The sequence below is a fragment of the Centruroides vittatus genome, unplaced genomic scaffold (genome assembly GCF_030686945.1).
Source record: "Centruroides vittatus isolate TY-2023 unplaced genomic scaffold, ASM3068694v2 contig_359, whole genome shotgun sequence".
In the NCBI taxonomy this organism is placed as follows: Eukaryota; Metazoa; Arthropoda; class Arachnida; order Scorpiones; family Buthidae; genus Centruroides; species Centruroides vittatus.
In genome coordinates this window covers 1,709,125-1,734,269 of record NW_027122182.1, presented here as the reverse complement: position 1 = coordinate 1,734,269, position 25,145 = coordinate 1,709,125, and the positions used below count along the sequence as shown (strand labels likewise).

General features: G+C 30.2%; 1 protein-coding gene across 6 annotated transcripts in view; it reads left to right on the top strand.

Annotated features, from left to right (window-relative positions):
- The window catches only part of LOC136974913 (SLIT-ROBO Rho GTPase-activating protein 1-like), a 36,216-nt gene that overhangs the window by 4,470 nt on the left and 6,601 nt on the right, over positions 1 to 25,145 (top strand). For 2 of the 6 annotated variants that reach the window (XM_067269909.1, XM_067269907.1), the window contains exons 2-7: positions 18,601 to 18,784; positions 21,019 to 21,184; positions 21,396 to 21,458; positions 21,588 to 21,746; positions 21,818 to 21,946; positions 23,076 to 23,297. In XM_067269909.1, coding sequence (XP_067126010.1) covers positions 18,601 to 18,784; positions 21,019 to 21,184; positions 21,396 to 21,458; positions 21,588 to 21,746; positions 21,818 to 21,946; positions 23,076 to 23,297 — 923 coding nt within the window. Of the gene's footprint in view, positions 1 to 6,854; positions 6,903 to 8,085; positions 8,144 to 11,562; positions 13,230 to 13,270; positions 16,538 to 18,600; positions 18,785 to 21,018; positions 21,185 to 21,395; positions 21,459 to 21,587; positions 21,747 to 21,817; positions 21,947 to 23,075; positions 23,298 to 25,145 lie in introns of those variants that run through there. The other 4 variants (XM_067269908.1, XM_067269912.1, XM_067269910.1 and 1 more) reach the window with 4 other exon arrangements.

Below are 25,145 nucleotides of genomic sequence, written 5' to 3'. Positions count from 1 at the left end.
TAAAAAAACAAGAAAAAGAAAAATCATTCTTGCATCATTGTATTTAACGAGAATGAGAAAACAAACAAAGACTCTGTTAATATTTTGAATTAAATTATTGCACAATCGACGAGATAAAAATTTTTTAAAAAATTAATATAAGAAATATTTACTTGCATTATCAATAATAAAGAAAAAATATATATATAACTTTGCATTCCTTTTTGAGTATTAGAGAGCAGAGTTCATATATAAAATATGTTGCAAACTCGATTTATGGATACATATGTAAAGCATCATGCAAAGGAATATTTTTATACTAGGAAATAAAAATATAAATAACGATCGTTCTTTACAGTTTTGAATTTTTATTATATCAATATTTAATATTTTGACAGCCATTTTAAAAATATTTGAAAGTATCAACATGTTTTACTTGGCTTAAAATTGTTTTGATAGATTACTACAGGAGAGAAAAAACAATGGTTACAGTTTGATTGTTACCGGGAAAACCACACCTGCTGCATTTTTAAAAGGTCGAATTGATATTCAGATGAAATCTTTTCACATCTGAAAATAGTAAAGACCTTGAAATTCTGCCCACGTTACTTTCATAGGTGCGAAAGGTTGCCCTTGATATTCGTGTCGCACTTAACGTCTCTCAATAAAAGACTAAATAATATGTTTGTGTGTTTTAAATGGTTTAAAGATGGTAAACTCGAGTGGCTTTTGAACTCTTCTTGTTTCATCAGTGACTTCATTAGATTGTTCCAATCTTGCTGCATCCGGAGACAGCACGGACTCGTCTTTCACTTACTATTTATAGCAAATGCAATGACTGTCGTTGTGAGTCAGACACATTCTGTTTGTAAATACGGTTACATTGAGTTCGCCGTGTCATCATTTTTCTTTCTAGTAAATATCACACGTTTTAAATTCTGTTAATTTAATTCGTTCGAAAACGCTAATAGTACGATCGATTTTAAACAAGACGATGATAAAACTAATTGCTTATCACGTGATAAGAGGCCCTTTAAGAGCTAAGAAGACATCGTAGGAAACACTAAGCACTCCTTATCATTGTTGTATTACTTTCAGTAGCTCAGAGCAGAGAGTTCCCATCCTCCAACTGACCTTTTCTTGCCTAAAGTAGCCGTGGCACTCTTTGTAGAGGAAGCTTTTCTCCTCCCTATACATTTCTAGTGCTGGGTGCCAAAAAAGCTTTCTGTCAAATGATTTAGACATGTTTTTTTTTTTTCTTTAGGTAGAACGAACGATTATATTTTGTCGCAGTTTATGATCCATAAACTTCGAATATTTTCTGTCCCTGTTATAAGATTAGCGTAGTTCTTATATGTTAAAACATATTTTATGCTCGAGTGAGCAATTAATAATGGAGGATGTAAATTATCAACTTCATTTAACCAGAAATGAGCAATTGATCATTCATTCTCTTCCAGGAATGGTTTGTCATGTAATTGTGGCACAACGTTGGCGGATGAGTTAAGAAAAAAAAAGGAACAAAACTGGAAATTATTCATCTACATTATAACTAATGCATCTTCTACATTATCTCTCTCTCTTTTTTTATTTTTGAAACCCTTCATCTTGTCAAATTTGACACAATAAAAGTAGTTTTTGAAGTCGATTCTTCTGCATTTTATGCTCTGAATATATATATAAAAAAAGCTGTCAGTTGTTTTTTCCATCACTTTGTTCTCTTGGTTTGCCAGTGATTCATGTTCCTCGATTTTGGTCTTCTTAACGGCACATTTATCACTATTATTAACATGCTAGAATCCGAGTCTTACTCTCGCTTACACCGCAAACCGATTGCAAGATCGCAGAAATTTTGGATAAGAATACTTCTATATATCTGTATTATAATCAAAGTAATCCTGATGTTCTGCCAAAACGGCCATGGCACTAAAAAAACCCTCCAAAAATGGTCGGTATAATTGGCAAGACGTGGCTTTTCTTATAAACCAATGATTCACGAGCCCCTAAAATGTATCGGATATTTAAAAAGTTTGCTAGCGTGTTTATAACTAGCGGTTGAATTTTTCAATTTAGGCTGCATTAGTCACAGATAATTAAGTTCGTGTACGGCGAGGTCATGACTTATGTCCACCCTCCTTCGATGGCGAGCGTGTTGAAATCGTCACGAAGTCTTTTTTTGTAGCTTCATCCGCCATAAATAACGGGACTGTCTTAGAGATAAAAGCTCCGCTGAAAAATTTAAATTATGATTATAAATCAGCGAGATATTCTAAGACTTCGTAGCAAATTAAAGATTTGTTTGATTTATAAAATAATCCCAAGATGGCAGCACTTTCTACACCGGCCATCATTTCCTGAATGACAATCCAACCTTGACATCTCGGTTTTCTTCAGGCTACAGACGTAACAAATTATTTTACCTTTGTTAAGACATTCATCGGTTCATTTCGTATCGTATTTTTGCCTCTCCCTCCCCAACTCCCATCCACGACTGTACTACGATCATATCGATTTACATAAATTACATTTTTGTAAATTATGTAGATGATGATATTATTTTTCCAGCTGATTTATTTGAACTTGGAGATAGTTTGTTTTCTTTCGCAGCCACCAAACCACTTTAAGAGCCCAGCCGATGAGTGGCAATGATCGAACGTCGTTCACTGACTTCTTGCCTCCTTTATTGTTTAACCATTCAACACATCTGCCTCTTACATGCTTATAGATGATGTACATACAATACATATCGGGTTTAGCTAAATAATCTCGAATACAATTATTACATCCTGGTTCAACATATGTTCCTTGACCTATTTACTTTGTAGTCTGGTTTGCATTAGCCTATATATACATAAACTTTATAAATGTATATTTTTATCATCCTTCACACACTATGAAAGAACAGGTGAATACGAAGATCTGTTAAACAATTGTCAGAGATTATAGAATTAGCCTATATCTTTATCTGGAATTATTTTCTTTTTTTGCTTTAAAACACAAAATCCTTTTATTTTTAGAGGAAACAACAAGCTACAAAAGGTAAATATTGTATAAGGAAATGGGATTAAGGTTTGGCTTTGAATCATTATCAAAGATTATTCTGTGAAATTGCGTACTTGAGAAGAAAAAAAAAAAAAACAAATTTTATTCAAAACTTGAGTTATGTCACATATATATTACTCGTCACGGCCTTGAAACGTAAATTTATTACCTAAAAATATTTATTTTATTGTAAGAAATGGTGCGTGCATTCTTCATTTTTAATAAAAGTCTGGAATTAAGTGGCTTGTAGAAAATTTTAATTATCTTTTAAAGATTTTTAATGGTTAATTTTACGAATTGAATAGCAAATTTATTGAATGAGAATTTTTGTGCTTGTGCTCTTGAAAAGATTAACTTTAAAATTGTATATTTTGTTTGCATATAATTCGATAACCTTGACAATCGATTCTTTTCTGTAATTTTATCTCTCTTACATTTAATAGCGCTACTTGTAACTGTAATTTAAAATGTTATTATCTATATATATATAATAGTTCTTTACTACTTTAAATTTTTAAAGTAAATTGATTTCAGTGGAATTAAAATGACTTATTTCAATATTTCGTTTAATTCTAGTAACAGTGTTTTGTTTGACATTAATCGTATGAAATATTAAGCCAAATTTCTTTTGTTTGTTTATTTTTTTGAATAGATTACAGCAATTTATACTTGTTGACACAAGCCATTTTCTCAGTATAACATCTAAACAAAAACATTATCAGTTAGTCTAAAAATAGCGATATAAACGAAATTTCAACAAAGATAAAATGAAATATATTAATCGTAGGTATATCTGGTTAATTATTATGATAGTCTTTCGATGAAATTAGTAATATTAGTTCATTTTGCCACTGAAAAGTTTCTTTAATTAATTAAAAATTCCCATCGACACACAACATAGAATCTTTACTAAACATCATAAATTCTCCATCTAAGAAAAATATTTTACACGGAATTAAATTTATTTTTGAAATTGGTAGGTGGTCCCTCGCCTTTTAAACACTTGGTAATTTTAATTCCGTAGTTCACTTACAATAAAACGCATTAAAAACCATAATATATAACATAGTTAATTTTATGACTTTTGTACTTTGTCTGTGGCAAAGTATAACCTTACATCCCCATCTTCGTATTTGTTTTTTAAAGATAAACTTTAAAAAAAAACAAGAACTTTTCCCCTGACATGGAACCATTGTTAATGGCCGTGCCAAGAGTGGGTCATTCATAAATTTCCCTTCACTGACAGCATTACTGCTGCGAAGGCAGTATGGCCTGTAGTGTCAGTACTACATCCCTAAATTTCGCTTCAGTTGTTAGAATTACTTCTTAGCGGGAAGAAATGAGCTACTTACTGTTTTAGTAATTGCCAGGTTAATTAGTTTCGTCTATCCTTAACTGTTAATGGTTCGATTCAGCAGAAAATATCATTAGGAATTGATCGTGTCTTCAAAATACTTAATTGAATGAAGTTTTTAATTAACGAGTTTCCAATTTTCTTGACGTCATTTCGAAGGTTTTTCTAAACTCTCTTACACGTTTTAATTTCTCCAAGAATTTCATTAGAGTATTCCTCTTATATAATTATTGTTTTAAGGATTGATAATTTAATTTTACTGAAAGAATAAATTGTAAAATGTAAGACTGTGAAATGTACTTTACAAAATGTCAGTTTTTCAAAAAATTTCTGAGTAAATAAAAAAGAAAAATTCGTGTTTAAAGGATGATGTCTTTCATATCCTTATCGCTTATGGCTTGCAGCTGTTAAGAGAGAATTGGAAAAAAAAATCCAGAAAAAAGAAGGCATTTTTTCTGATTGCGTGTTTAAACTCATCTTTCTAACTTGTTCTTTCTGTAAAAAAAAAAATAGTGTCATTAGGTCTTTGATAAATAGGTTAAACTCAAGTTGGACACTAAACCAATAGATTTCTGAACATGTATAAATAGGAATAACAATAAAAAACTGGATTGCATAATGTGATTCATAACTATAGAACTTGCATAGAATTTTTAATGCACTTCTAGAGGAAAAAAAAAGTCTATAAGTGATATATATTAATGAAAAGAAACAAATATAGACTAAAGTGACACTAATAACCGTAATGATATATGCTTTTATTATTAAACTTCTTGCATTTTGTTTTTTACTTTAACATTATTAAAAATTTCTATAATAAATATTGTTTATATGCAGGTTTAATCATTTAGAAAATATTATTCGCTCTCTCCTTTACACTTTATGTAATTTTCTTTTCTTAATTTTACATTTTTAAAATGATCTTCCTGTTTTCTGAAAGTAGATTTTTCTACTTAAAAAAAAAAAATAATAATAATAAATAAAAAAAGATTTTTCTTAGAAGTTAAGAAAGTTTATAGCCTTTGACAGATTATTTTTATTTTGTTGGAAAATTCTTATAAACAGATATTAAATATCTTACCATTAAAAAAAAGAAAAAAAAAATACTTGAAAAACAGCGAAGAAGTGGGAAATGTCTGTAAAAATAATAGTTTTAGAGCAAACTTTCTATAAATTGAGTAGTAGTTTATATATATTTATATAAGGACTATTATTTTGTTTATGACAGAAGTAGAATCTTACTCAAATTGAATGAATGGAAAGATAAGTAACTCGATAACATTTGTATAATTTCATAGTAATTTATATCAAATTTGTGTGGAAAAAAATATAATTTACTAATAAAATTTCCCATTATTCCAATGAATAAGAAAATTGATCTTACTCACTGTTTACATTTCTGATATTATTATTTATTTATTTTTAAATTGGGAAGTTGAATCACACAAGCTAACCTTTATCTATTCATCTATGATTACATATAACATCCCAGCTTAGCTAGTTAAAATTATGATATATGTTTGTTTAGTATCCATTAATTTTTTTTATTATACAAATGACAGTTATGATATAAAGTTAAGATTAAGACGATATTTAGTAATTTTCTTTCGACTCTCTTCTGAATTTTATCGCTTTATTTATAAAAAAGAAAAGCGCAGTTTTAGTTAATTATAGAATATTATCGCTTTATAAATTAGATAAATGTCAGAAATTATAAACACGAAACGTAGTTTATCTAATGATTTTTATGTAACTAAGCGAGCCTTCAGATTCTTTATACTGCTCTATAGCCTTTTATAATGTTTATTTAGAGTCTAAAAATGTTTTACAGGGGTTTTACTGTCGCCATATTGCAAAATTTGTTAACCATATGCTTCGTGTCCTTCGTACGTATCGTGAAGACTTGACTCACCTTTATATAGCTTATCATACACGTGTCTGGCTTGGGACTAGTTTTTAGAATACGTTGACGAATTTTACTTTAAATTTAATAGAACAAACTTTAAAAAATAATTATTATTATGATTGCTACGTCTAATTACTAAAGTAATTACGCGGAGAAAGTTGAAGGACACCCCCTTTATATAATTGAGTAGTAATTATTATTATTATTATTATTTTTTTAATATATATAACGTCTCGAGTCTTTCCCAGTTTTCTCCCTAGCTTTACTGTAAATTGAGATGACATCTGTCTTGAACTGTCCGAACCTATCTTAACGGTTACTGCACGGATACAACAGTTCTTTGTCAATAGCTTGACAACGACGAAAGGAAGAAAGATTGTCCAATAGAATTTAGTAGAGAAGTTCGTTTACAATTACTTTCTACCTAACTCCCACCCTAATTACATCTGCATCTATATAATAATCGCACGGTTTAATAATAATAATCTATGAGAAAGAGGAGATCGTTGACCTTTATAGAAACATCTGCAAGTAATCGTGGCTTTTCAGATTTTTTTTTTCCTTTTAGGTTCCGATTTTCTGCTCGAATCCGATAAAGTGTTTCGTGTGATGATTGTTACCGTAAGAATTCGCTTGTTTGATTCCCTTCGTGACCGACTAGTAATTACTCATTGCGCAGTACCGGTAAAAATCACGTGGACGTGTGTGTGTGTGTGTGTGTGCACACACACCATTGTTTGACGCTATCGGATCTTTTGTTTTCCTTTCTAGATAAGTTAGAAAATGATAAAAGAGTTTCTACTAGGAAGATACATCGGACAAATTGTAAATAAATTGGAGAATGTCTCGCCTTACTTCTATTACCGGTAGGGAATTCTAAGAAAGTTGCAAATGTCGGGGAGAATTCTTTAGTTTCTCGCGTTAGTTTAAACCGTCGGTGATTTAAAATAGCGAAAAAAACATAATTGCGTTACGTCTTTCTCCCTCTCCCCCCTGGTTTAACTCTCTCGATAATACTAATATGGCATTTAGACGTCACGTAAATTAATTTTAATGACGTCAAATTTCTCTTTCAATAATACGTCAGAGAATTCACTTAAAACTCCTTTTCGGTTGCCCTCTTGAATATTTTATTAATATACCAACGACCAATGGCGATGAGAATATCGGTTTGGTGGTGTAATTAAGTCCGTTTACGTCACCGTCGTGTGGAGAGTTCCGACGATAAAGGAAACGCGACTGTGAACATTTTTTCTTTAGTTCCGTTCGATGTGTCATTTCCCATGGGAATCGCTAAGAATACAGAACTACTGGCGTAAGTGATATATTAGTTTTAAATAGGTTATTTTTTAAAATATTTCTTTAGTAAATATTGTCTCCACACTCGATCAATGGTCAAGTATTCCATCACGTAATCTCACCAAAATGTAAATGACGTGGTTATTAAAGAAACATTTCGAGTTCTTTCGTATTGAATAACCAGGTGGATAATGTATCCGAGCAGCTGGTTTGTAACACGTATAGAGATTTACACACCTGTATCTTCTTTTTTTTCTGTTTCCTCCCCTCCCTTCTTCCATTTCGTAGGAGGGAACTATGGTCAAGATTGAATTCCATGCTATCTAACAATAAATAACATTGAGGCCTTTCAGTAGACAGGTTTTTTATCTTATTTTCACTCTCTCCATCTCACTTTATTAATATAATTTTATAATATTAAGTTATTTATGTGTTTAGATTTATATTTAGTGATGTGTGCTGGAATTTTTACTTATGATTTTTCTTTTTTTTCCTTCTTTTTTAGGTAAGTTTATCCTTCGTTACTTCATCTCTAGAGGGCATGACATCTTTGGAGATTGCAGGTAACCGATAAGAATGATATACAATTATCAAGAGGATGTTTAAAATTTATGATGTCGATCATTAGACGGGCTTCCTGTCAATAATAATTTCTCGGAGAGAGGGATTTTTATGAGAGGGAGAAAACACGATGATCTATTGATCGGAATCATGTTTTAAATCAGTTCTGTCATTAAATCCTGATTTAAAATATATATATAAGCACGTGATTAGTGTACATTGCCTATTTAAATGTAATAAACTGGAGAAGAATAGGATTAATTCTCCCCCGGTTGTCACCTACATTTTGCTGCTAGAAGTGGAATTAACGTGACTGGATTTTTTTTGTTCTTATTTTTTATTCTCTTAATCATTGTTAGTAGTTACCCTTTAAAATACCCCTAGAGAAGATTGATGACGACAAAGATGTGACAAAATCGAGACCATTATAAGACGTAAAGGATATTTTGCAATATACTCGTCACGAATGCATCAATCTTACCATTGGCAATCGCATCACCTAGAAATAGTTATTTAAACTGGCGAAACGAGATAGGAAATTCAGTCATCTTATGAAAGAAATGTCATTGACTTTCGATTCCACAAGCGAGCTAGGGCCTATCTTTTGCCGTATTGATCGTTTTCTTTTTTTTTAAACCTTTAATAATAATAAAAAAAATACACATTATCTCAGAATATTCATTTATATTTAAGTACATCTTATAAAATATTAATTCGGTCGAATTTTTTACACAAGTTTTCTGAGAAAAGTGTAATTTAACATGTAAAAAAAAATAGGAAATGGTACACCGATGATCCATCTCTCTCCTGACATTTTGAAAGAAAAAGTTCATCTCGAATCACTGCCGCACGCTGTAGAATCTAAATTATCTTTGTAATGATTTACCTCATAAAATTTACAATCTTCGACTAAAATGTTATCGATAATAAAAATTTATAGATAGTACTTATCTTGTTATATTTATTATTAAAAATACATACCTGGATTTTTTTTAGATTTATGGACATAAACGGTAATTACTATTTATCGATGGATTCTCCTTATATTTTATAACCCCCTTTCGAGTAGTCTCTCTCTCTCTCTCTCTCCCTATCTTTAGTCTATGATTAGAAATTTAGTTTCAGATCAAGAGGCAGAAATGTTTGCTTAATTTAGAAAAGGACAGCTGTTATTTACGCTAGATTTGCTTTTATATTTCTAAGAAAAGTTACGGATATTTAGAAAATTTGTAGCTAATGTTGCGTGGTACGTATGAGAATTCGGAATAAGCAATTAAGTGAAATAGTCTGTGCAGTTTTTCTATGAAGAAAAACGGAATTTCGGGAGCGTGTGGTACGATCAAAGTTCGAAGTTCAAATAATTTTATTCAAAGAGGAAAGTCTGTTTCGGAGACTTAACCCGAGATGATCAAGTTCAAGAGGAAAGCAATAAAACAAGTTCAGAATAAGTATCAGCTTGAAACCTATCAATTACCCTATTAATATTCAGATATTTTGGGATGGGAAGTTGATATGAATTTTTTAAAATTTAGCAGCTACAGCAGGTGATTATCAGTCGTAAGCTCGTATATAGCTAAGTGTGACAACCTTTAATATTCAGTTTTGTTGTTGCTCGAGTTTTAATTTTTCCTTCTGTATTTTCAGAGGTGTAATTAAGTGATAAATTATATTTTCATAATTTCTCTGATTAATATGCAATCCCGCTTCCGTTGTTGATGAATTATTTATGCGAAAGTGAATTATTTGTTAAGTTTTACTTCGTTATTATTAATTTTAATACGTACGCGAGAGAATAGTAGATATACGCGGATTTTTCTTGCATAATTAATTTTATGGTTGTAGCCTGTATATATATTTTTTTTAAATTTAAATATTTGGCCCGCTTTCAGAGCTTGGGGATATTGGATTTGAAGAGGGAAAAAAATCGCAAATGTCACACGAAACATATTTGGAATAATAAACAAATGTATAAATAGGTTTTATAAGTAATGGGATGATGTTAACGAATGTTTATCGATTTATGAAAGTGTTGAGAACGATACGAGGGAGACTAAAGTGATGAATTGTCAGTTTGTATCCATTATTCTTTGCTAAGTTGAAGCTTCTGAAAGGTATCTAAACAGCATTTATGCTGTTTAGATACCTTTCAGAAACGTTTATAGCTTTATAAAGGTATAAGGTATAAAGCATAGGTATAAAGGTATAAAGCATAAACGTTTCTGAAAGCATAAAGCATAGGTATAAAGGTATAAGGTATAAAGGATAGGTATAAAGGTATAAAGCATAAACGTTTCTGAAAGCATAAAGCATAGGTATAAAGGTATAAGGTATAAAGGATAGGTATAAAGGTATAAAGCATAAACGTTTCTGAAAGCATAAAGCATAGGTATAAAGGTATAAGGTATAAAGGATAGGTATAAAGGTATAAAGCATAAACGTTTCTGAAAGCATAAAGCATAGGTATAAAGGTATAAGGTATAAAGGATAGGTATAAAGGTATAAGGTATAAAGGATAGGTATAAAGGTATAAAGCATAAACGTTTCTGAAAGGTATCTAAACAGCATAAATGCTGTTTAGATAGAAACTTATGGTGCACCGTGCTGCACTTAAACAGCATAGATTCTGTTAAGTGATATAACTAAATCAGTAGAGTCAATATTAAAAAAAAGTTTTTGATTGTCTGATAAGAAAGTTATTCTCATTGTATTGAAACGGCTTATCACCTTCTTTTTGGATTTTTGGCGAGCAGACAAGAAATAAATTTCTTCTCAAACTGAGAGTTGAATGGAAAGAATAGAATGAAAGGAATGAGGAAAAAGTTTTTTAGATTAGATTATAAAATATATCAAGATTTATCCTTTAATAATTTCGATACTATTGGAGAGTCGTAATCAGAGCAAGTAAGTGGTAGAAGATAATTAACCGTGGCTTAGATAATGGAGTAACGAAAGGAAGAATTTTAGAAACAAAAAAAAAATTAACGAGTTATGCTTACAAATTTCGCTACGAAATAGAGCAGATTATTGTTTAGTTTAATTATTAGAGCATATTTCAGCTCTAATCTCCATAAAAGTACTAACATTACGAATAAGACTTTAGATCTGATTATGTATAATTTTTCCTTTATATATATATATTTTTTAAGTGCAGTTTATAAAATGTTATATCAGCTGAAATTTTATCAGAGACAGATCCATTTACTGAAGGCCAAAAACAACAATCTAAACTGGAAAAACATCTGCGAAAGACAGGTGCTAAGAGTTCAGAGAAGAAAAAGAACATCACAACTTTAACCGTGCTGTAATTGTAGAAAAATAGATTTTTCTGTTTTAAATCCTTTCTCTCCTTCTTCATCTCCGCCTCCTCCATCTAAAATGCTATTTTGTTTCGGAATTCGCGATAAAGTAACTGATAAAAAGTTGATGAATGTGATTACAGAGAACGATAGGATATTAAACAATCAAAATATATATATATAACTTGTTAAAATACACGTTCTCGCAGTTAAATATTGCCATAAAAGTTACCTTTGCAGTTAATTTAGCTGCAGGTAAGAGGTACTAGTTAACCTGACATCGGCTTAAAAGTTCGTCACGATGCTGAATACAGACATCAGAATTTTTAGTTCACTTATATGGAACTCTGAACTATATCTAGGAGAGTCGATATAGTTTTTAAACTATGATTTAAATTTTTTAAAAAAAGAATCAGTGCCTCCTCCTCAGAGTACGAAGATGTGATAAATTACAGGCTCCGTTTTCATCAAGAATATTAACCCAATTGCATAAATCAAGATAATTATCCTTATTAAAAACTTAATTAATCAAAAATGTGTTTATCTTATGATCCATTTCCTTGTCGTTTCAGTCACAATAGATTTTTTGCAATAGGTTATTTTAAGCGCTAGAATTAAACCTTTTAACCAAATTTAACTGGATCCATGTCAAAATATAGGCTTAACCTTTAGAAAGAAGGGTGAAACGGTTTTTAAACCTCCATCCTTTCCCTAAATTTCCTGTCATACGCTTTTTTTTTTTTTTTTTAATGTTAATTTGTCAAGATTATTCTGCCCTTTATCCATTATTTATTTTGACTAGGAAAAACAAATGTAAAATGTCTCTCTAATCCCCCAAATATCGGGTCGTAACAGAACGATCGTTCATTGTCAAATGAAATGGGATAATGATCCATTAAGATAATTACGTTGATATCACATATAATTGGTATTAAATATTTATCCGTAGAACAATAGCGTGTTACATTGTTAGAAAGAGTAGCCCCAGTCTAGATCTCGCGCGCCTGTAGCGGATTATAACCCGCACCTGACTTGGAAATTGTTATAACTGATGAGATCTCGGCTGTTCTTTATCTTTTTACCAGACGTTTTCCAGGTTTATTAATGTAATAACATCCTCGAGAAACTTATTCAGTCAAGTGCAGTGACAGCAAATCGAAAAAGGAGGTCAAAGGAAAAGTCACTCTTCTCGAATCGATACGAATATAAAACGTGGTCGCCCTGGGATAAACGTGAAGGTAAAGTTTCGGCAGCGAGCGAACTTTTTCAAGGTTAAAGTCAACGTTCATTCGTGGAATCGTTAATAGTTCTGCCCCATTTGCCTATCAATCGGTTCATCCGTTTTTCTTACTTTTGCGACCATTGAAACTGGATTTGGTACCTCCACTCGAAGTTACGCGGCTTTCGGTTTTAGCCCCCTCAAACTGACGAATCTGCAGCGTAACGTAAACTTCGTTATACGGGAATTACGTATCCATAATCATAAATTAATCAGAGTGACGATGTAAGCGAAATTTAACGTATTAAAACACTTGAAATCCCGGCGAACTTTAACCGCCACCGTGTTTGTTTTCCCGCAAATTCCTCACTAGTTCCGTCACGTGACCTGTACCACGTGGTTACCAGGCTGGTTGGTTAGTCCATCTAGCAAGTCGCGCCATACAGCGTTGGTTGTCTTAACGTGTTGGTTATTGTGCTTTTTTTCCCACTGATGGACGTGAATAGAGCTTCGTTATGGATAAACCCAGACTACGTCGGACAGGAACTTTAAGGAGATCTTCTTTTTATAACCGTGAGTAGTCGTTTGCTTTGGTTATTAGTAAAAGAATCGCTGTTTAAAAGCTAACCCATCAGTCGTCGTCGCCGCCGATCAACTGACACGGTAACGTCTTCCCATCTTGTTTTTTTTCCCCCTCCTTGTCGCCTCTGCTCGTTTAGGTTTGTTATAATGTTAAAAACATCGCAACATACACGGCATACAAAACTAAGTTAGGAAACAAACAGGATGTAAGCAAGTTGAGTAACCGTTGCAAATTTTTTCTCCTGTCTTTTTGTCTCATTTAAATCCATGTATGTAAATAACGACGGAAGCCGATAGCATAATTATCTTTTGTCTACATGCAATCTTACCTGAAACTCGTCAGCGCATCTTATTAAACTACTATAACCTCGGATGAATTAATTAACTAAAATAGTCATTTCTAGAATGACTCGCTTCTCCCCCTTTACTGAATGCACGCCAATTAACTAGTTTTAATGTAGCTTTTTAATAAAGATCAAGTGCCTTATTAAGGATGGTAATGCTAATAAAACGGCAAAAAAAAAATGGTGGCACGCAGGTTTAAATTTATTTTAAAAATAGGAGGGTTTTATTCTATCCTAACCGGGCCTATAAAAGTTAGACCTATTTCTTCCGAATTGCTGATTTAGATCTAATGTCATTGTCTAATTCAGCCGAAAATCATTAAAGACAAAACGGAAATCAACAGATGTAGGTCAAAGATACATTATCATTATTTTCGTCAGTTAAATATCAAACTCCTTTATTGAGAGATTTGCGTGTTTACTTTAGGCAATATTACTCCGCTGGATGTATCGAAGGTTTTAAAATAGTCCGAATTTTTACTTCGAACAGGTATTTTTTTCCTCCCCCCGTCGCGGAGGATGTGCAAATATATTCTGCAATATGGGATATCCTGCCATTTAAACTTTATAAAAATCCCAAAATAATAAACGTATCGAAGGGAAGCGTTTTATATAGATTATTGCCAATAAAAAACATGTACGAGTAGAATATATCCGAGGGATATATTTACATTTCGTTTTATCATAAGAGTTCTATTCTTCGCAATACGACCTTCGTAAATTTGATATCATTTTTATAATAATCCGATGTGTATCGCTCTTTATCTGGATACCATCGGATATCTTGGAGACGTCACCAGAAAATGAGCCAAGGTTGGTTCGTCTTCGTGATTTTAAGTAATAAGATAGTATACCCTGTTATGTATGCATATCGTATTATCCCTCATACCTACTCCGACGTCCTTCGAATTCCTGAGCTATTGTAGAATCTCGCATTTAGATGCCCCGGGCATCCATGTTTAACACGCTTCCATCCTCCACACGATGTCAGTTAAAAAAAAAAAAAAAATGTTAAACCATCTTTCATTGTGTCGATTAAGTTAAATTATTCAAAACGTCTTTGTGAGTCACCATTCGAGATAGCAAACATTCTATCCAGCTCGACACTACGGCCTTCATCACTTCTCCATTTAGAATCAAGGGAGGAATAATGCGATTGTCGTGTATAGAATTCAAAGAATTGGAAATTATCAGTCGTTATATTATATTTTTAGTACACGAGTTTAGTGTGAAGATGTGCTAACTTTCACCGGCGTATAACAAAGTCGGAGGAAGACCTGTTATATATATATGTATGAGTGTTTCCTCCCGAACAGCTGCTACTATGTGATAAATCTTCAAAACAGCGGACTCGCCCCTCGTCGTGTTCACTGCGTTGTGTCGAATTGTGCACTCGAACGTAGGAGGGGGGAGAACTATATAGTTTTAATAGCGTCTCATTTTTTCTGATATTAAACAGACAATAGAGTAGTTACTATTCTCTGGCCTACATTGATGGGTTTAGTACAGGAAGACAGCAGTTCATTCACCTTTAGTCGTCTCACGTCACTGACTCGTAACCACAAAATTTGCTTATTTTTGTCTCCTCTCTAAATATTCCCGTGAGTCATTTTTTTGTGATTTCTCCAGCCATTCTCTAACAATACCAATTGGCGCACGCTAAACGCAAATTAATTACCTTGTATTAAGTTGTTACCATTATGTAAAAAGTCGGTTATCTGGAGGTTAAAATGGCAGACGGCTATAAATTATCCAATGGAAAAGTTGATAAGACGTCCTCTTTGGCACTCACGCTGCTACTTGGAAAGATTCGAGCGGAGGACCATCTTCTCTCGGGTCATTGGGTCGTTGGCAAGAATGTCCTAGAAGTGGATTTAAGGTAAACTCTTAGCGTGTGTAGTTAACTAGACGCTACTGGATTTTTTTTATTTTCTACCTCGATGGCGTGACTGGGAATGCAGGTGATGGTTGGTAGCACCTGCCTCGTGTCCGTTTTATTAGACAGCTGTTGCTTACGTGATGCGCGATTTTGAAACAATATTAGGATAAAGTCGTCTAGGGCAATAAAAAACGCCCATAAAGGACAATATTCGTTAATTCTCCTTTCTTCGCACGCATTAATTCTTAAAACATATGTGGGTAAAAAAAAAAAGTAAAGTGTTCCCGTCACTTCTACAGTAACAAAGGATTGGTCTGTGGACGGCCGTAAAATGCGCTTTTCCCATAGTAAAGCCATCTGTTGGACGAAAGGAGAAACATATTACTAAAAATTATGACAAATAAACTTTTCGGTTTCTCAGCCGCTCGAATGAAATTAAATAAACACAGACCGTTGGAAGTTAAATACGTTGTTATTTCGCTAATTGCAGCGTGTGTACCAAATGAAAAGCGATAAAAGAAGGGGGGAGGAAAGTAGAGGAAATGGCCGCCGTACACCGGAAATGGGGGGCGCCAGTAGAACACAGGCGTTTTGAAAAATAAAAGATGTCCTCCGATGTCGGAGGTCAACGGTGATGGTCGTCTTCCGGAGACGATTCCATTTTGGTCCCGTGCGGTGCTAGTAATAGACGAGTATAGACTGTTCCCTTACAATGAGGCGGTCGGATGCCAATGAAATGTACTGGATGTGGGTCTCTAGCAATGAATCATCACTTTGTGTTAATGATAGACAAACAGTTACCACCGTTTCTTCCACCATAGCGAATAATACTGTTTAAGAGATCGGCATGCGGACTATGTGTTGCTGAATTAACCGCCACCGTCCCATTGTGTACAGAAAAGCCCAGTTTTTCCACTCCAAGGTCAAGTTTTCTCTAAGCTGGGAAGCATCTCGCATTATGTTTTCATGTGTTAACTGCTTTAGATGCGTGATGCGATAGCCTACTTCGTTTTCTACCAAAATAATGATCCTAACAATGGCTTGCTGGAATCCACCTTTAGAAATGGATTGGGCAGGTAGGAACACCAACGTTCGATTCTCTTTGTTTTAAAACTTTTCCTCCCTCCTCGCGTGTGTCATACTTTTTTTTCCGCTCTCCTCCCAGTCGGATGACTTAATCAAATATGCGAATCTTCGATTTTTTTTGTATTGTTAGAGTGTAGATTCGCCATTCTCCTATTTTGTATCATTCTAATGACTCTAGAAAGTGAATTAGAAGCTTGGGTAGCCATAGGAAACGAGATAAATTCGCGATAACACCAGCTTTATTTTCTGAATGTTTGCTTTGCGCCCTTAAAAATTCGAAGCGTTGTTTACTACGTCGGTCTCTCATGTTTATTAATGAAAACACGGACTAAAAAACAAGCCAGGGAATTCGTTTTTTGTACAATTGTACGTGATATTTATTTTAAAATTGATGTAGATAGTTGCATACGCAATTGTGGTCATTTGCGAGATTTGGATCACTGCCAGGTTGACAGTGGCTGAATGGTTTATTTTTAGAACGGTTAATTTCATGACAATAATAATATTTAAGATGCTATATGACCTATCTACAGCTCATAATTCTGTCTTCTCTATGTTACTAGTAACTAAACTTCATGGCCAATTATGTTTATACTTCGTTTTAATTAATTTTTCGAAAAGGAGAAGAAGGGGGGAAATAATAATAACCCAAAGTCGAGTAAACAAATTAATTGCTTTGTTTGTTATGTTATTGGATCGTTAAATTAAAACGTTGATCGCTAGAGATAACTAAAATACCAAATAATTGTCAAATTTATGTTTTAGGTATGTTAGAAATGTAAAAATAGATGTAAATTTAAATGAAAAAAAGTAATGTTATATAATATTTGGAGACTTTACAATTTTTTCGTTTTGGGGGTTCCTACAATGACTTGTAAAAAGCATCTCAAAGTTACATTAAACAGTTTCTCTGCCAAAAACAAAGATGTGTTTTTATATCTTTAGCTTTTTCTATTTGGTAGGGTAATTGATTTTAATTTAAAATATGGTTGGCTGCATAAATTACATGCTGTGAATGTATAGGAAAGATTTTAAAATTTTCCGTAGTTTATCTCGGATGTAGTATAAATTTATTTCTCTTAAAATTTACATGATTGAAATTTTCAATTAAAAAGCTTTTCAGTTATTCTTAGTAATCTATATTGAAATTTAAGAGAGTTCTTTGGCTTATTTCTAATAATTCTAGTAATATTTGAAGTAAATTTTATACTCTACGACAGTCTAAATGCTTACTAAAATATTCTTTCTATACTTTTGTTTCTTGGGATTATCATTTGGAATACAAGGTTTTAAATTATCAATGTTCAAAAATGAAGCCAACCGATTAAAGTTTTTAATATTTTTAATGACCGTAGCATATTTAAAGCTGACGACAATAAACTTTGAAATGCATTTTTAAAATATGGAAGAATGGTTAATGTTTAGAATATTAGAATGAAATCCCATTGCATCAACATTAAAATATCAAGTGACAAACTGAATACATTATATTTTATTTAAACTAATTTTAAAGGTTATTTTTACTTGCAAATCAAAATTTAATAATCATATCATATTTTATACTTAAAATATATATAAATTTATAAATAAGTCTATATTTAATGAGTAAATTATTTTCTTTATAAAGTTTTTGTGCTTCTTTTTTTATGTCAATGCTATTGGATATTGAAGTTGGCTCCTTTATTATTATAATAGCACATTGCTTTATATTAATACAATGAGACGGAATGATAAGTATTGACTGTGTAAAGATGCTTTCAGAAAAAGCACCCATTTCGATGGCTTAGATTTTATTCGTAATCCGATTATTTTTACTTTAAAATAGATTTACTTATCTGCAGCTTTGTGCATTTTTAAAGACAATAATTATTTAATTTAAGAAAATAATGGAAGATGCCTTTACTAATATATTATAAGCCTGTTATAATGAAAAATTATTAAAAAATTAAAATTCCAAATTTATTTTGAATGTTTCAAAATAAATTTGGAGTAATAGTTATTTAATAAATTCTAAAAATGTATTCACATATCTTTCTGTAAATTTTTTAAACAGATATCAGACAGCAATTGAACGAGCAGTTAAAATGTCTGGACATGCGAATGGAAACGCAAGTCGCCATAGTGGCAGAAATACAGGATTACTTTCGTCGACGGGCAGAGGTGGAACTGGAATATTCCAGAGCTTTGGATAAACTGTCCAAGAGCTTGATGCTTAGACATAAAGCAGAAAAACAGAGGTAAATTAGTTTTATTCGCATTCTGTTAATTTCAATAATAAATTATGGGTGTAAAGTATATTTTCAATTAAATTATATATAATCATCCTGTGTAGACTTAATACGATGACCTTCAAATTAAATAAAGATATTGTAAATTAAAGTATAATAAAACTAGGAGACTTTGTAATGTTTATAACATTATTAGATAAATTATAGCCAGGTCCGGTACAGATATATAATTTCATCTGAAGTATAAAAGCATACAAAATCCATTACTGTCGTCACATAAAGTTTAATAAAATATTTTATAACTTATTAACCACATATATGATTTTAAAAAATTAATTTTTAATGAAAGATATCAATAAACAGATAAGAGGAATACTTTTCTGAGACTTCCAATTACAAATATAGGATTTAATGTATAATTTATATAAATATGTTGTTCAATTTTATTGTTTATAAAAATTTTGTCTTCGTTGAACACAATGGTTCATTGTATTTTAACTTTTATAATAATAATAATAAATGGCAGTTTCTCAATTATCGAAAAAGAAATGACAAAAAATGGTCAGTTATATCTAATCTCTTAATTAATTCTTCAGTTCAAGAAAAATATACGGAAGTATTTTGTTAAAAATGTTCTCGTACGAAATCCCACTTCAGAAAATTTATTCATATTTAAATGAATAGCAGTTTTTTTTAGTTCTTTCTCTTGGCTTTTAGTAATGCCTATAAATTAGTCTTTAATGTTTAGAAATGTAAATCCCTCCTAGTTCCTCCACCCATGCATAAACTCTTCAAAGAATAATATAACTTGGATTGACAAGTAAGTGCATTGTCGGACAGCCGACCCGAAAGTCGTGACCTCAAATGGGATCGCGAACTTGGGGTCGAGTACTCCCGTTCGTGTGCAAATTATAAGTTAATTTTTATTCTATAATTAGTTCGATATGAATAAGAATTAGTAAGTCATTAACTTCTAGGAATAAAAATAATTAGCTAATTAATTAATTAAAGTTTTCTTTGTTTCTCAATTAAAGTTATTAATTTTTTAAAAGTTATATTTAATCTCTTTTAAAAATATCTTTTTTTGATAAGTTTTATGATTATAGTAACTCCACACAGTATCTTATATTCATTATAACAACAACAGTATCTCTCTTAGTGATAGATATGATTGAATAACTCTGTTTAAAATATTTTATAGTAAAAGATAATATCAATTATAGAATTTTATAAAAAAGCAGTTTATTTATATTAATCTATAAAATGTACTTTTGTTTTAAATATAAAGAAACAAATATTAATTCTAAAGTAGGACATCTAAGCACTAAAAATCATAGTTATAAGTTACCGCTCATGACTTATGACTTTTAGAGCCTAGATGCCTTGTCCTTAGTGAAGGCAGGTAATATTCACTTGTATACTATCAAAGCGTAATAATTTAATATTGAAGAGAGAAATTCTTTATTTGTGCATAAGTATAATTCTAATTTAATTATAATTGTATAAATTTAGGATGTGATGTACACTTATAACTGGAATATTGATTTAGTTAAATTTATTATGTTATTAGAGTTAACCTGAATAAATGAGAGTGAAGATAAAATTCTATTTTATAAACTAAAAATAACTATTAGACTTATATAAAATTTCAAATATATTAATAAGTTATAGCAGTAGAAAAATCTTTTCACGTTAGGTGTGCCTTTACTTTATGATAATGTGAGAAATATATTAATCGTTATATGTTTATAATGGAAATATTTGAGAAAAATTCTACAAAGCATTCTATTTTTATAACTGAATTTAAATTATTATTAATACTTTTTGTAAATGTGTGAACAAAGGAAGAAAAGAAAAATGTTGCATGTCAATTGTTTATGTAATCACTGAATACATTTTGGAATCTACAAGAAAATCAACAAATAATTAAGAATTTACATTTAGCAATGTTCTATTTTATTTATTATAGCCCCTTGTTTACAATTTCAAATTTAACAATATATTACATATTAAACTGAATATTAATCTGCATAATATATCATTTATTAACTAATATATACAATTTTATAAATCATTGTCGTCATTTTTAAGTTATACCTAGCTAATCTTAAAATATTAGTCATTGTAATTGTTACTTCTTGTATTTGAGAAATTTTAATTTTTGAGTAAATTATACTATTGTAATTGTATGTTTTAAAACACTATTAAAAGATAAAATAACAAGATCAATTGACTTTTTTTAGGAGAGACCAATGGCATTTATTTTCATCATATGCCAGTTGGCAGCATTTAATTGCAACGACTCGTCGACAAAGTAGGGACCATGCAGTTTTGAGTGAAATCTATGCTACTCATTTAATAAATCGTTGTATGCAAATAATGGAAGATGTTCAACGTATTTATAAAAGGGTAAAAATTTTTATAATTATTCAAATACAAATTGTAAACAAACAAATTTAGTAAAAATCCTTTCTATTTGTTCTGTTATGAACTTCACTGTTACAAAGTTTTCTTTTAAATGTTTATGGAAATTTAAATCCTTGAATGTTTCTTAAGTGAATCTTGTATTTTTAATCTTATTACTTATGAGAATATTAAGAATTTGATTAAATCTTTATAGTGTCGTGAAATTGGCGTCGAAGGTCATGAAGAACTCTTGAAAGTGCTTCATGAATTGCATACAGTAAGCATTTTTTATTTTATTATTATTAATAAATTAAATAGAAAAATTTTAATTATATATACTATTATTAATAAACTGTAATAATATTTATCATTTAAGTTAAATTATTTATTATTATTTTCTAATTAGACTATGAAAACTTACCATACATATCATGCCGAAGAAAGGCAAGCCGAGGGAAAACTAAGATACGTTGAAGCTCAAAGGTCCAAATTGGAACATACTATTTCACGTGAAAAACTTGAACGATCAAAAAAATTTAGACTTATTGAAAAGGAAATACATAAGGTATGATAAATATTTAATATCTAAGTAATTATTTTCAAAGACTTTTAACATAAATATTTTGAACTTTGTAGAGACAATCAAAGTACAATGATGCCAAATTAAAAGCTTTGAAAGCTAGAAATGAATATTTGCTCTGTATGGATGCAGCAAATTCAGCCATTCATAAATATTTTGTAGATGATTTATCAGATCTTGTTAATGTAAGTATTTTAATTATTGTTGTTAATTCATATATTTTACCAGAATGTCAAATGGTAATATAAATAATAGAACTATAAAAGACACTAATGAACTTTGTTGTTAGTTAAAATAATATAAACCACTTTTTTTTAGTTCTATTAATTTTTCTATTGTTACATGTTGAACTATTTATATAAATCTATTCTTAGTTCATTTTTTTTTTATTTAAAATGGTAGATATAAATCTTGAGCAATTATTATACAAAAATAATATCACAATAATTCTAGTAGATTATTATTTAATTACATTAAATATAAAACTGTTAATTAAAAAGAATTATAATAAATTTAAAATTATTATGTTAATCAGAAAAGAAATCTCAGTTAAAAACATTTTAATTTTTCTATTATTTTTCTGACATTTCAATAATTTACAAAATGAATAGTCTTCATACAATGAATCTATAAAAAAAAAAACATTGAATGGCAGCAAAATTCTGATTCATTGCATGAAAGGTGATTCATAACACATTGTACTGTATGCATCATTAACAGTGTAGTTTAGGGAGAAGCTCCAGAGATTATTACCGTAGACAAATTTAAATAATGGTGATGAATATTTTATAAGTTCCTTTTTATACTGATCATTATCTTCTATTATTTAAATAATAGAAGATAATATTATCAGTAGATAAAAATATCTACTTCTATTTTTAAATTGGTGTTAGTTTAATGTTGAGTTTTGAATTAAGATTTTTAATTATTTTTGTAGCTATTTTAAGTAAAGAAATGGTTTACTTTTAAAATTAACTTTTTCAAAAATATTTATATAAAAACTCAAGTTAAAATTACATTATAGTATTTAAAGCATTCATTTGAATTTAAAAATATAAAATCTGCTTTATTGACAATTTGATTATCTTTGATAAAAATTTATCTTAAGATTTAATTGAATCAAAATTACAAAATACAGTTAACATTACATTTAAAAATATAAAAACCTAAAATTAATTATAATTAATATTAAAAAAAAAAATAAGTGTAAAACTAAAAGTTAACAAATTATAAAATTAAGTTTGTACTGATAGATAGCTTATAAAAGAAATTAGAATGTTAAAAAATGTTATACATTTTTTATTTATCTCTTAGTGTATGGATTTTGGTTTTCATACTTGTCTTGCACGTACATTCATGATGCATGTCAGTTCGGAAGAATGCCTGAGAAAATCTCAGCAAAGTAGCATTGACGGAATGAATAAATGCATCGCTAGTTTAGATTCTAGAGTGGATAAACAGCGTTTTATAGAATATAATAATTCAGCATTCATGGTTCCAAAGAAATTTGAGTTTTTGGCCCACAAAGGAGATGAGGTAATTATATATCATTAAAGAAAATTTAATATATTTGAGTAAAGTTTAGTTTGTAAAGAAATTTTAATTTATACTTATGTAATTTAAGAATCAAATATCGGTATTTTAATCATTTCATAACGCATAGCATTTTTAATAACTTTTTAAAAATTATACAGACTACTATATTTTATGGCATGTAAGATGCAACTTTTTGAAAAAAAAGCTTAAAAGAGAGACAAAAGAAAGGTCCTGCATCTCATATGTGAAGTTGTGATCTCTGTACATTAATGAATTCTCCAAATGGCCTTTAATAGACTACAGTAATTTCTACTTAACCCAGCTGTTGAACAAAAATGTTATTGTTTAATTAAACATAATAATAAAAAAATTTTTGGTTACAGCAGAGCTTCTTTTGCATATATTTACGTAGAATATTTTAATAGTAAAGGATTTCTTTTAAACTCCTGTTTTTCCTGGTAAATAAAAATGTGCATTCTAATTCTGCATTTTTTTTTAAAACCAGAATACAGTTAAAAAACACGAAAAATTGATGCCAAATGCCAAAGGTGTGGCGTGGTTTAAAATATTTAGGAAAAAGTGCTTAAAGCATAAATGCTTTAAGTACTTTTTCCTAATGGAGGTGTGTCCTATAAGCCATAAAATACAATAGATTATTATTTTAATGATATCTCGTTTTTCTGCAGTTATTTTGGAAAAAAGAAACAATTTGCAAGACTTAATGTTGATGAAACTATTACTATAATTACTTATGCTTAAGAGAGCATGTATCAAATTATTTTATAAGCTAACATTATCGTAATGCTGGAGCTACAATATTTTGCCAAGTTTTTTCCTCCTATTTTTAAAACAAATAAATAAATATAAAAATGTTAATTTTGATTGAAATTATTTAAATTAAAAAAATTATCATGGTTTTCCAGGAAAATATTTAATAATGAAAAATTTTAATCTGAAAAAGAACAAAAGTTTAGATAAAAGTTACTTGAATATTAAAGTAAAACAGCTTAATAGCAATAGAGGAAAACTGTATGCAATATAATAGAATTTTGAATATTTTACTAACTATTTTATAGTTACAGTGGAACCTCACATAACGAGCAAAACAAATTGTTAAAAAATGATTCTCTTAATGAGTGATGTTTCGCATAACGAGTGACCAGGAGAGGGGAATTCCTGGATTTTGCACTCATTCTGCTAGCATTTTAGTGTCACTTGTGTTAACACACAAACATCAACAACCGTAGCCCATTATATAATAAACACACCAAATGATATGCCAAAGTCTTGGGCTATGTAAAGGTTATAATTAAATATTAGAAATAAATTAATTTGAGTAGAGGTAGGCAGTTATGCTGCCATCTTGTATTAAATTTAATGACCAATTCCAAATTGAATTTTAGAAATGTCTAAATTAAAAATTAATTATTAATAATCATTACATTAAATACAAGATGGAAGCATAACTGCCTACCTCTACTCAAATTAATTTATTTCTAATATTTAATTATAGCATTTACATAGCCCAAGAATTTGGCATATCATTTGGCTTGTTTATCAGACATATTATCTGTGACTTTTTTTCTTTTCTGCAAATCGAATTCGCATTCCAGGTTGGTTCATTCTGTGCTAGAAAAAAAATGATGATTCATGCTCCTTAACAATGTATATTGTATAATTTTCTTTAAATAAATGTTATACATAAAATATCTGAGTTTTTTTTCCAGCGTGGAGCACATTATCATATTTTACATTAATTCATATGGGAAAAATTGTTTCGCTTAACGAGTGTTTCGCATTACGAGTACAATTCTGGAATGAACTATACTCATTAAGCGAGGTTCCACT